Source organism: Montipora foliosa, chromosome 2 (genome assembly GCF_036669935.1).
Source record: "Montipora foliosa isolate CH-2021 chromosome 2, ASM3666993v2, whole genome shotgun sequence".
Classification (NCBI taxonomy): domain Eukaryota; kingdom Metazoa; phylum Cnidaria; class Anthozoa; order Scleractinia; family Acroporidae; genus Montipora; species Montipora foliosa.
The window spans coordinates 9,244,971-9,258,750 of record NC_090870.1 but is presented as its reverse complement, the minus strand read 5'-3'; the positions used below and the strand labels follow the sequence as shown (position 1 = coordinate 9,258,750).

Sequence of the window (13,780 nt, the reverse complement as noted above, 5' to 3'; positions counted from 1 at the left end):
GAAACTGACAGTAATGATAAGGACAAGTAAACAACAAATCGATTACCTTGAGCTGTACCAATACACCAATGATACTCGACTACACTGCTTTCAAAATCTTGAAATCCCGTCCAGTGAGCAGTTAAGATGCCGCGGTCGCTTTGATAATCGGCATCAATGAAGTCTCCACTAAATAGAGAAGTACTGTTCCCATCGACCACGTCACCAGAAATAGGTGGCGTCCAGTCCACCACCACTTGCCGCGACGTTAAAGTGGTCTTCAGACCAAGCATGTTCACACCAATCACAGTCACAAAAAAAGTAAGTCCTTCTCGGAGAGTAAAATTCACTTGGTCCAAATCTAGAGAACGGCTAAGACTGTCAACTTCTTGGAACACAAGTAGATCGTCTTCATAGGGAAAACTCCCAACACCAATGAGGAAATGACTCATGCCACTCTCCGGATCGTCTACGGACCACGTGACCACGGGGGCAGAAAGAGAGGTTACGTACAAGGTTCCTTTGCCAGTTGCTGGGGCGATTTCAATTGATTTCCCGACAGGTGGAGTGCGATCGACTACGACACCGTCGGAGGAGGAACTAACATGTTCGCCTTGGCTGTTCTCAGCTCTCACAGTAACGTAATATTTTTTGCCATGTTCAAGTGTCAGGTTATGAAATTGATTGGCTGATAATCGTAAATGGTTTACTTCTTTGTAAGGCCATCTACACAAGTCTGGTCCTGACGGATTGGGAGGCTGATCCCGGATGCACCAATCGTAGCGTGAGATATCGTACACTGGGTCTTTAAAGCCATTCCAATGGGCCCAAATTGCTTTGTCATCAAGTTGAAAGTCAATGTCTAATGCGGATGTAACTGGGCCATCGCGAACGACACCTGCGATGAATTTTCCTAATACGATGAATAGTCCAGGGGAACAGTCTGTTTTGTAAATACCAGCGCCATTTGTAGCTCGTACACAAACAAAGTAAGTCTTGTTTCCAATGAGAGTTTGATTTTCTATAAGTGCGCCACCTACTGTATCACTAGCGGCCACCTCGTTGTACAAGTCTCCCGCATTTTCCTTCATAACTTGAGGATCAGCTCCCACGGCCCAGCTAGTACTCTTAACACCACTCTCGGAGTCTGTAAAGCCTGTCCATGTGACCACTAACATTGACCCTGGCACCTCATTTTTTGTTCTGTCGTAATTCTGTGGGAAAACATATTGGGCAGAGACGACCCCAGGGTTTGGCGCTGTACGATCAATGACAACACCATTTGAAGACGTTGTGCTCGGTAAACCGGCGTTATTAATTGCGAGCAGCCTAAAGAAATAGGTTCTTCCGAGTTTCAAGGAAACATTGGTGATCCGTAAGCTAGTTTTTAAGAGTGGAACCAAAGTGAAGTTTTTGATGTCGTTCTTGTCTGGCAGAGTTCCTAGTCCCCACGCTACTGACTTTATGCCACTCTCGTCATCACGAACTTTCCATTCAGCTTTTAACGAATCATTTTTAGGGTAAAATATTAGTTTCAGGTTGTTTACCACTGGTGGAGTGCTATCAATAAGCACACCATTTGTCCAGTTTACTGTCCTAAGACCAACAGAGTTGAGCACCTCAACACCAACCGTATACATCTGACCTTCCTCGTATGTTATCGTTTGCCGGCCTCCTCCTGTTATGATTGCCGATCCAGAAGAGTTCAATCGTGTTTTCAAAGCATAAAAAGGTATAATGTGCTCCTTCGTGTTCACATTCGTAACTGAAAAACGAAACCTAACTATAGGAGATTCGTGGTCAAAACAAATCCAGGAAACTATTCGTTTACTGGAGCTTGGGGCGTATTGAACATCTTGTAGATAGTTGCCTGTTCCATCCCAAACGTACGAACATATTGGCGAAGTAACATCAACGGTAAAGCCAGCGGATTGCATTGTTGTCTCCAAAGAGACTCCGTTTACACCTGTAACATTTACAAAGTAAGTTTCTCCGCTCTTTAGCTTTTTTGTTGATTGTAATGTCGCGGTGGTGACACTGCCGTTGAAAGAAAATGATCCGTAAATGTCAGCTGAGGACGTGGATCCATTTCTAGTCCAAAGTCTTACTCTATACTCCTGCACAGAGCTTTCTACGTCAACGAATTTAAAACTGACTGTCACAATTCTAGTCGAACTTTGGTAGTCGCCATGTCGAACATACGATGCATCAGGTGGCGTAGTGTCAAAAACAACACCGTCTGAGAATGTGACAGATTTCAGTCCAACCTTGTTGGTGCATCTGACCGTCGCAAAGTAGCGAAAACCCAACCGAAGATGGTATCTTATTGTGAGGGAATTGCTGTGAACGGGCACTGTCGTAAAATTCATAACATCTGATTTCCCAGGCTGCAGGCCAAAGGCAACTTCAACTGAATAAAGAGACGTATCTGGATCTGCACAGATCCAAGATGCTGACAGATATCCACTGGAAGTAAACTTGAGGTCATTGTCTGGGTCAACGCCATCGTGAACCGGCTTTAGAAACATGGGAGGAGAATAATCCACTATGATACCATCAGAGGAAACCATAGCACTCGGCATACCCAACACATTATAAGCAATAACTGTTGCATAATAACGTTGGCCACTAGTCAGTTGGGATACTTTAAGCTTTGAACTTGCAGCCGTGTTTACGAGGCCAACCTCTGTAAAGTCCTGAGCGTCATCTCCACCGGGAGAGGTTCCAAATGCCAGTCGATAGGAAGCAATTTTTGTTTCTTGTTCTGTGAAGTTCACCCACGAAGCACGAAGAGCAGAACTTTCGATCTGTACTTCAAGATCCTTTCCTGGTCTTCCATCAGTTACGAAACCTGTATTTGGAGGACTTGAATCCACCACAACCCCATTGGATTGTACGAAAGCAACATTTCCCACTCTGTCAACCACCTTAAGACAGGCGTAATATTTGTGTCCAGAAGTCAAGTTTAACCCGAATAAGACGTGATAGTCCGCGTTAGATGGGACGATTTCTTCCTTTTTGACATCACAGTGAGTCGACTTTTTCTTACTTGATAAACCAAGGAAAACAGTTTCGATTCCAGAAAAATCCCGAAAACCAAACCAATGAGCACGATAAAGAGAAGAATAACTTTGGTATTTAGCATCTGTGGAGCCCCAACCATCCAAAACTATTCCGTCCTTTGGAGCCTCTGAGTCGAAAAGAAGGGGTGCAGAAGATTTGATACTGAAAAGACCGGCCTTGTTGATCGCCCAAACGGTGATGTAATAAAGTCGATTGTTTTCCAAGAGCGTCGAGCTGGATGCTGTCCAGTTGGCTCGCAACAAAGCCACTGGTTGGCTTAACGAAACAGTCTGAAATTCCAAAACGTCGTGAGCACCAGAGTAACTTCCTATACCAACCTTGTATGATACGACCTTCGAAAGATCATCTTCAATTTCAAAATATGACTTGAAAGTTTTAAATTGAGCGTTGGAGTATTTTTGTGCTTCTCCAAAATGACCGTGTTGAATGTAGATAATGGAGGGGGGGCTGCTATCAACAATGAATGGATTTGATGAACCGCGACTAACCACTCCTGCTTTGTCCTTTGCTTTAATGACCACTGAATATACTCCATCGTTCAAGTCAATGTTGCGTCCTGAAGACCGCACCTTTCCGGCCGCTTTAAATGGCGCAACAAGATCATCAGACACTAAAGATGACACCGAAATACCAAAATTTGCCACACCACTATGAATATCGTAGAAGCTATCGTTGCTGCATTGACTTTTATTAAGAATTCCAGGGGCACTTCTTTCGTCCACAGAACACCAATTCCATCGTGCCCACACCGCCTTAGTTATCCACTGGTACAAGACAGGGGGACCAGTCAATCCAGTGACGATTTTTCCAGCGTGAGGACGGACAAAATCCACAATGGCACCATTGCTGATTCCATTTGTGCACATTCCAACGCCATTGCAGCCCATAACCGACACAAAGTAACGTTGACCACTGCTTAGGAACAGTCCTGACAGAGTCATGCTGGTCTGTGAACCAACCGACTGGAACTTTCTAATGTCCGTTAGCCCAGGTCTGGTACCAAGAGCAACACGATACTCTACCAGACCACTCTCCTTATCAGAAAAGGCTTGTTCCCAATGAGCACTTAAAGTGAACCTTTCACTGGTGTAATTCTTGTCTCTTCCTTGTACGCCATCCTTAATGTATTGATCAGCAACTGTAGGTGGGGTTGTGTCTACCAGAATGCCATCAGAGGTGATCGTTCTCTTTAAGTTAGCTCCATTTATGACCTTCACTGTCACATGGTATCTTACTCTGGGTATTATCTTTATGTCCGTGAAACTAACGAAGACCATCCCGTACTGTGATACGTTATGTGTTAAGAATTCAATGGACTTAAATGGCCTGACATCGTCTCCGCTCGGATACGTTCCAACTCCCACAAGTTGTTCACGAATGTTACTTTCCTGGTCTAAACATTTCCATTTCGCCTGAATATTGTTTAAATCTCTGACAAAGTCTACATCAGATAGATCTGTTTCATCCAGAACATCAAGAACTTTTCCCTCACAGGTAGGCGGTGAATTGTCTGGAATGAATCCATCTGTCACAACTACTGCCTGTAGCCCAGCTGCATTAGTTCCACGAAGTACAAGCCTGTACGAAGCTCCTGCTTCAAGAGAAAGTCCATCCATTAGAGGCGTCTGTTGGGTGATGGGTATTCCCACAAAAGGTGTGATATCGTGGCCAGATACATTCACAACCTTCCATTCATATTTTATAATTGGACTCTCTGGATCGGTAAAGTGTTCAAACTTTCCACGGACACGCCGTATTGAAGGAAGATATTGCGCATCTTGTTTTCCGGTGCCATCTTGAAAATTGCCCGGAATGGGCGGTGTTGTATCAATCAAGATGCCATTACTGCACATCACCGCTTTGAATCCAATTGCGTCCAATACAAAGAGGCGCGTGAAGTACGTGTGATTATGCTTCAAATTTAGACCAGAGACCTGAACTGATGTTGAATCTCCAATTGGAGTCATTGGGACAATGTCTGCTTCACCTTCGTCTAAAGTACATGGGGTTTCCGAGGACACGCCCCATTTTGCGGCAACAACGTCTTGAATATTGCTCTTAAGATGAAAATTCATACCAATGCTAAATGTATCCCACTGATAATCGGTATCTGCGCTTTCAATAACACCATCATAGACATAGCGTATCTGAGGCCCTTTTCGTCTAGCAACAAGCTTACAATTAACCGTAGAACTGTCCATTCCAAGGTCATTTGTAGCCATCACGCTGACATACACATCCCTACCGTGCATGATTGGAAGATCGTCAACTTTAAGGCTCAAGGATGGGGCAATCCAGGCAGAAAAGTCATCACCAGAACCCTGAATAGAGCCGATTCTCACATGATAGCTGTTGATTTTTGTATCCTCGTGAAATCCATGCCACTGGATAAAATACTTAGTATCTGACACTTGTCTTGCTGAGCACGATCCATCAGCAATGGGAGGTGTCCCATCTACATCCTCTTTGCAGTTGGTAAACACTGTCCTATCGATTGTTCTGGCTGACCACCACCACTCTGCCAGCGTCTTCTTTGAGCACCATGTGATTCTTATACTGCATCCAAATAACTTGCACCTGATTCGAATGCATAATCGGAATCGATACCACAGCCAAATTCGAATGCGAAGAGGAGTCATTCGAAGTTTCAACTCGATGCATGCCTTTAATGGCCACTTGTCTATCTTGATTTGCAGATCTGGCACGAAATATGTTTCCAGGATTCTTGCCTCGATAGTAATTCCAGCTTCAACGATAAATAGAGACAGGGCCGCGCCCGCATAAACAGAGACCCAGGCACCTGGAATAAGGCCGAGTCTAAAAGTCTTGTCGCGCATGCAAACTTGCCCATGGTAATTTACGACATAATACCCGCCAGCCCCTGCAAAAAGTCTCACCGGTATACCAAACACTGGTACGATTTGAGAATAATCTGGCATGAACTGCTGATATCCTCGTAGCAAATTCCCTCGAAACAATGTCATGCAGGATCCTGGGTCTGTAACCATCCTGCGCATGCGGTTCTTTCTATGCTCTCTCTCAAGTTGATCAGAGTAAATATCGGATTCTAAGAGCAACTGATAAATACTTCGTTTGCGGTTATGGCCACATAGCATATCTCCAAAAGGAAACAGCCTTCGTGGGCGCAAGACGTAATCATTCATCACTTCGAAGAAAAGGCAGTTTTCGTAGATTCCAAATGTGGTGTTCAGAATTGGCAACCTTAGATAAAAGTACCTGTCTTCAAAGTCACCACTCATGAGTTCTATATTCTCTTTCTCGGAATAAGTGCCACTGGAGAAGGCAACTGCTATAACTTCACTGTCTACACTGTTAACAGATTCCAAGCCAGAAGGAGTTCGGACTACTCTTTCTAACGTGTTTTCTCCTGTTTCGTCACTAGTCAAGGCATGAAACTCAAGCTTACATTGAAAGCCAGCAATCATCGCGCACTTTGATATGCATGCGAATTCACCACCGAACTGTCTCACAATCGCCATGCCTTGAGCATTTTTTCCAATGCGAATCACTCTATCGGGCGCTAGACCATTCGATGCTAGATCCCCATTTGCAGAGAGTTTATAACCGTAAGCCCTTTCACCTTCCCCGTCTGTTACCCACAAAACATTGCTTGACTCGTCGTACGAAACGGAAGTTGCTTTACCTTCCACAGATACGGTATTTGAAATTCCGACCCAAGACGGTGCCTGTGTTGACAAAATGCGTGTTAGGCTAGATTTTCTCACCGAGTAGATATTCTCTGATTCACTGTTACTGATCCAAATATAATCCCGAGCAACAGCGACACCTCCAATCTTCACTGATAATGGGGCACCTTGGCTTCCAAGCTGAATTATCTTCTTGACACCTAAAGCAAAGGTGGTAACCACGAGGAGTGATGCCTTTCCTCTGTTGCTCGAAACACCGTGCATGCCGAGAATCACTTCGTTATTAGAAAGCTTCGAAATCCCCTCTACTTTATAGCCGTCAAAGAGTCCTGGTGTTAGCCAGCGTCCGCTCTTTGTCATGGACGACAGATCATCGAGATGTGGAAACTTCCAAGTGAAGATGGTGTTCAAATAAAGGGATGATGATCGTCTAATTGTTCTTAGACATACTTCTTCAGAGCAGTAAGGTATCTCATTCCAAGGCTTGTATTTCGTCAAGTCAAGACCACGCTGACGCAGCTGAAGCTTATTTAGAAAGTCAGTAACTTTATCCAAGAATCCGTTAACTTTATTAACAATGTCCGTGAACTTGGAAACATATTTATTAAGGTACGGTTCCACAACATCACTGAGCTCTCCAGTCTCGGCAAGGAGATCGACAATTGGATTTTCAAATGATTTAGTCACGTCTTTCAACTGATCAGCATACCGTGAAGCAGTCTGGGTAATGGTGTCTAAGGCCTGTAAGGCGTGGTTAATGTTCTTTGTTTTTTGCCACAGTTCATAAGACAATTGAAGCTTGGCTCTCACATCCCTAAGAGTTCGAATGTTTTCAAGAACGGTGTCATCGTAGACATTTTTCATAGCCTTGAAAGTATTCTCAAGCAAATCTTCCATTTTCTCTTTGATTTCTTTGGCTTGCTGGATATAATCAACTATTCTCTCTATGTGCTCTTTGCCATCCTCTATCGACCTCTTTTGAATACCGCTTCCTGCATCTTCTTCGTTGTCGTCAAGCTTGCGACCGGTGATCTTTTGGAAAACTGCCTTTACCTTTTTGACATCATCTTTGAGAGAAAAGGTTCGAGCTTGATCAATAAGAAGCTTCACAGTGTCGATGACAGCTGTAATATTGCTCACTCCTTCTTCACATGTTCCAAGCATATCAGTATATCCACTTGCTTCTTGGAAAGTACTCATGAGGAAGTCAACTTTGTCTTTCACAGCCTTTGCTTGATCTATGAAGACTTTGGAAATACAACTTCCACCCTTGACACACTTCTGTATCTTAAAATGTTTCCAGGTTTCAGGAACCATATCATAAAGAAGTTTGACTTGCTTCATGAGGTCTGTGTACTGATTAATAGTGTATTTACCGACCAAAAGCGCTCTTTGTATGCAAGGCTTGGTACTTTCAAGGAATATTTTCTTCATTCGATCGCAATCCGGCAGCTTTCCAGCCGTTTCTAATATAGGTGAAAAATTGTTTGTAAAAGGCTTAAGATCAGTTAAAACTGCAATCACTTCACGCACAATGGACTGGATGTTTCTTAGTTCTCTTTGTATCTCTGTGATCGGCTCTTTGATTCTTCGAAACTTTGAACGGGCTTTGTTGACAAATTTATCTGCTTCAGTACTGAAAAAGGCGTTTACCTCTTCTACGATGTTATAACTTGCAATTTTGCTCATTGTTTCTGTGGCAATCGTTTTGAACTCATTGCAAACATCTCGTATACGTTGGTCAAAGTCAACTCCTAAATGCTGCCCCAAATCAAGCTTCTGAACTTCACTTTTGTAATTTTCAGCGCTGTCCGAAAAATTGATAAAATCATCAGCAACTTTCCTCGCTTTGTTTGCGTACTCAGGAAGATTTTTCAGATGCTTAAGGACTCCATTGATGCGAGAAGCAATCTCTCGAACGGCTCCAATGAATCCTTTTCCTTTTTTGGTGTTTAAGATTGACAAAAGGTCAGAGATGGTTTGGGCCACACGAGATATCTTCCCTACTCGAGCTGCTAGGTTTTCCTTGTACCATGTTTCGACATTGGTGACAGCGGACTTCATTTGGGCTCCAACCGTTTTCATGTTTGTCGCCACAGGTCCAATGAAAGATGCCAGCTCAATGACGGCTTCACGAGCGCTGACTTGGACCTTATCGATTACTACCGCAGAGAAATTCGCTGTTTTTGTACACGCTCCAGTGACCTTCGACGCTGTTCCATTGGCAAAGTCCACGACATCGTCTGCCATGTCCTGTATATTTTTAAGTTTCCCAGTGAGCTCTCGCAGAGAACCAGCTATGAAGCTCTTTACTGCCAAGCTGAAGTTATGGTCAACATCAGCTATTACGTTGTCTACAAGAATTGTGAAGTTGAGTAGTTCTGCCAATGCATTTTGTGTTGAATTCTCAACAACTTGGAGTGCCTGGATCCCTTCTTTTTCAACGTTGTTTCCAAATTCTTTGAATTCTTGTGAGGAGTTCAAAGCTAGCTCGTACACGCTGCAAATCCGTTGTACGCTCTCTCTAGCAAATTGCTCTACTGAACGTCCAAGTTCGTGGAACAGATCAGTAATATCGCTGATGGCTGACACGTTCTTAAACTGAAAGTCTAGCAGATTGTGAAGACCGTTTAAGAAGTCTTGAAAGATTTCTGAAGGATTGGTAGAATTCGCGTTACTACTACCTCCCAGGAGTCCTTTGAACAATTTTCGTAGATCGAAGCTATTATCAGGCAATATTTCTTGAAAGAACTTCTCAAGGTTAAAACCTGGCAGACTAAACTGTTTGAGAAAATCACTCAGCTTCTTGAAAATGGCCACGAAATTCTGGAAGTTGGGCGACTTAAGATTTAAGTTCAACTTCAAGCTTACTCTCCAATCAAAACGAAGACCGAAGTTAAAGCCGTTTCCTTGGTAAGGTGGAAAACGGGAGTTCATATCTTCCAGTTGCATTCTGGGGAATCGGATCCCTTCAAGAAAATCCAGCAGCGAGGAGATGTCCAAGAAACGATTTGCAAATCGCATCAAATTCAGACTTACTTTCTGAAAAGACTGCAGTGATACTGAAAAACGGATGGAAAACTTGAATGGAAACTGCCCAAGGAATCCGTCAGGTATGGACACACCCAAGGAATTGAAGTACTCTCTGATTTTGTCCAGGTAAAGATCTGTGGACGCCGAGCGAAGACTGTCTAACAGATGCCTTATGTTGAAGCCTCCAGGAAGATTGTTGGGCAAGTACTTGGTTATGTTTCCAACAACACTGAGAATTTTGTCCAGTGCTCCAATGACCTTGTTAAAGATGTCATCCACACCAGTCAGTCTTCCTAGAGTTAGTTGAATTTTATGTATTTTGTTTATAAGCCATTTCCAATCCTTGACTCGGTTTACTACATCTTTGGCTAGCTGGATAATTTTACTGATAAGGTTTATTGGTCGGAGTGGCTGCACTAGGTTCTGAACAAACTCAACCACTTTGTTGACAAAGTCTTTGAATTTGTCAATGTACAGCGGTAGATACCCAGCAAGTATATTTTTAAATTTATTAATTTGTTCTGCGATTATGCTTGTGATGCTATCAAACTGCCTCAGCAACTCCTCTCCAGCATCCGCAATGGCGTGAATTAGATCCTTGGGAAAATCGTTCTTAAAACTAGCCGATGCCCTAAAAGCCGCCTTTCCTCTCACAACATTGAAACCGAACTTGAGAATATGAGCTCGAATATTTGCAAAGTTGTCCAGATTCACCTCAAATTTTCCACCAAAGATGCCGATCCTCAGGCTAACTTGGTTCAAGAACTGTATGATTGATTCTGCTCCAAGCCACTTTCCACCGAATGTCTTCCCCCACCGCTTTGCACGACCAAGAGAGAACTCTCTGGGACGGAGAAATGGGAAAAGGGCACGTTTTTGGCGATGAATGATGCCACGTTTTTTGAGAAGGTAGATTGCCTTAGGATGGTCACCGTGGTTCTCCAAGAGCTCGTTTATCGACGAATCCAAGGTTCCATTCTCAGAGGCGGTCACTATGGCATGTTCCAAACCTTGAACCACTGAATCGCTGAGATGCTGGTGTCGCTCCACGAAAATATTGACAACTGCAGCTTTTACATCATTGTGATCGTCAGCGTGTAGCGCGCGCATCAAGTGCTGATTGGTCAGCTCCGCTGGGAGCTTTCTCATGGCTGTAATTACCGCTGATCGGATACCAGAGTTATCGTGGTTAAGATGTTCCAGGACAAGAGGAAGTCCAGAAAGATGCCCAAGATTCCCGAACGCCCAGATGTGGTCTCGCAACTGTGTCTGGTGTGCCTCACTTTCAGGATGGTAAAGACTTGATTTATTGCGATACCTATTGTGCACCATCTGAGCGACAGAATCGCAAAGCGATTCATTGTATCCCGCACTTTTCGCTCTCGCAGTCAAACCACTTAACACCAACATTGCAGTAGCTGTTACTTCATCTCCTTTTTCCTCTTTGGTCATCAGCTGGGACAGTGCATTAAAAAGCCTCACGTGGAGAGGGCCTTCCGGTAAGTAGAAAATTCCAATCAACAGGGCTTCATACTCTTCCTTGCTAAGAGATCTCGGATATTCGTCTGTCACCGCTTGTGCTAAGGCATTCTGCGCTTCATACTTACCATGTCCTGCAAGTGCAGCTATATATACTGCCCACGAGGTCAGGTTTTGATGACTGCGATCCTGAACGAGTCTTACGATCGTGCGAAAGGTACCCTCGTCATCTTTAACCATACCATGCAACTCATTAGAACAATCACCAATGTCACGTTCTTTCATGCCCTTGGCAGTAAAACATCGCAGCACGGCATACAGAGGCCTTACTCTCTCTGTTTTCTCCCCACCCATCTTGGACCATTGTATCTTGTCAGTTTCCGTGAACAATAAACTATCACTAGTGAGTGCTTGCACTGCACTAAGATTCTCTTCCTCGATGGCTGAGCGCTTGGTTCGTCCGTTTTTAGCCTTCGAACAAGATCGCAATGTTAACTTGCTATAGCCACTCGTGGACATTTCAATATCTTGGTCTTGACTTTGAAAGCCTTCAAAATTGTCCGCTCTAGGATGACCATTGGCCGGCCTGAAAGATGCTTTTGTAGATCGGTGAACTTTTTTTACTTTGCCATCTTCTAAATGAACGAAGGTGCTGTGCTTCGATTGCACTTTGTGCTTCCCTTTTGCTGGCGTGCCATCAGCAAACTTTGTGTAGTCGTGGTTTGTCCAGGTACGGCGAATGTAAGCATGGGTATCATTGGAAGATAGGACATCGTATTTTGCTTGAAAGATACCAGAATCATCATGTTCTTGTACTTTATATGCTTTGGATTTATGAGCTTCTTTCAAGTTCAGCTGGAATGACCCTGCTATTCCTGGTTTCAAATGAGAAACAAATCAAACAGCCTGAATCCCGGCCAATCTTAACTCCACGACATGCGAGCGTATCAATTTTTCCCCCCTAGGATCTCAGACTCTTGTACCGTGTCCCGTTGTTTCACTAACCGTTGTAAACATATATAAGAACTTTAGATTCTAGAAAGAGAAGGACTACTTGTAGGAGATTTCTCATTGAACAACAGTGAGCTTGCGCAAACCATCGTCATTTTGGAGGGAAAAACGTGATACCATCGTCATTTTAGTAAAAGGTTTTGCAAAAATGTCGCCGAGTCAAAACAAGTCACCAGCACGGCAGCAGTTTTGGCATTTTTCGATCAAGAAAAGGCTTAGTTACCAGCAATAAGAATAATTGAGCAACCTATGCTAGTAACAAAGAGTAAAATTAATCGTCACGGTTATATATTTTCTAAGTATTTTCGCTTAAAACGGGCATTAAAATCTCGTACTTCTTCTCGTATTAGAATCTAAAGGTCCCTGATAGATGAGGTCCTTCACCACGGCAGTGAAAAAGCTCAATTTCTTCAATTTTAATCCTCGCAGGATAGCAGGACAATTGTCACCGGAACTTAGTCTCATGGCTTAGCTCCCACAAGTCTCGTAAAGCTCGGCAGTAGAGCAACTGAACTAGTCAGAATCTCGACCAAAAGAGAACCACGGATTTTTATCCAAGTATTACTAGGGTCACGACTGAAAAAACACATCTCTTCATTTCATTCATCGGGGTAAACACGTAAACGTCTTTCAAGACAAATCCAAGAGACATGTTGAATATCTTGCAAAACATCGTTTTTCGGAGGTCGACAGAATAGGTCTTAATTACTAGTAAAATTTAGAATAGTAAACAGTCCATATGCCTGATGACGTCTGACTAGCTAATTTCACCGCCAAACCTCGAATTCGAAAATCAAACTCTTAAGTTAAAAATGAAAATTAAAAAATCCCATATCCTAAATCCCAAAGAAGCAAACTTGTAAAGAAAACCCACGTGAGAACAGAATTGCATGTACAGATGATGTGAATAATTTTGTGCAAACGAGTCTTGGGGGTGAATTTTCAGCATATGCCGTAATCATGCTTAAGGTCTCCTGTAAAAGATAATAGCTTAAAAAAACCAGTGGTACTAGACTTTCGAAAAGTCCTTAGTCTCGTGTAAATGGCGCTTCGCTCGCCAAAACATTTTCTCCTGGGATTCTCGTAAGGTCGACTTGTGGCAAGTCTGCGTTGGTACGAGTAGCTTCCAGTTTAATTTATAGTCGTAACTTAGTACCACCCTAAAACTCAGTAGAAAGATGTATGTAATTGTAAATTTTCGGAAAATTTAAAACTCATTTTTGTCAATGTCACCTGAGTGAATGAATAAACGAACGACGGATAAACAAATAATGATAATAAATAAATAAACAAACAAATAAATAAATAAATAGATAAACAAACACGATGTTTGCGGAAGCGGTCTGCTAGTTTTCTCCTCAAAGAGACAGCAAATAGTCTCTGTAAAAACTAACCCTAGGCATATGCATTCGTATGCTCTACAAAAGGTCTGGCGTCAATAACGACGTTTAAGTCACGCAACAATACGAAAAGTGCCTATCACCTCAACACACTTTTCCACATTATTTATTCTCCGAAATCGTCCC

At 43.1% G+C, this 13,780-nt stretch overlaps 1 protein-coding gene across 1 annotated transcript in view; it reads right to left on the bottom strand.

Annotated features, from left to right (window-relative positions):
* The window catches only part of LOC137992339 (uncharacterized), a 62,205-nt gene that overhangs the window by 24,241 nt on the left and 24,184 nt on the right, over window positions 1-13,780 (bottom strand). Inside the window, 1 exon segment of the mRNA XM_068837624.1 lies at window positions 47-12,118. Coding sequence (XP_068693725.1) covers window positions 47-12,118 — 12,072 coding nt within the window.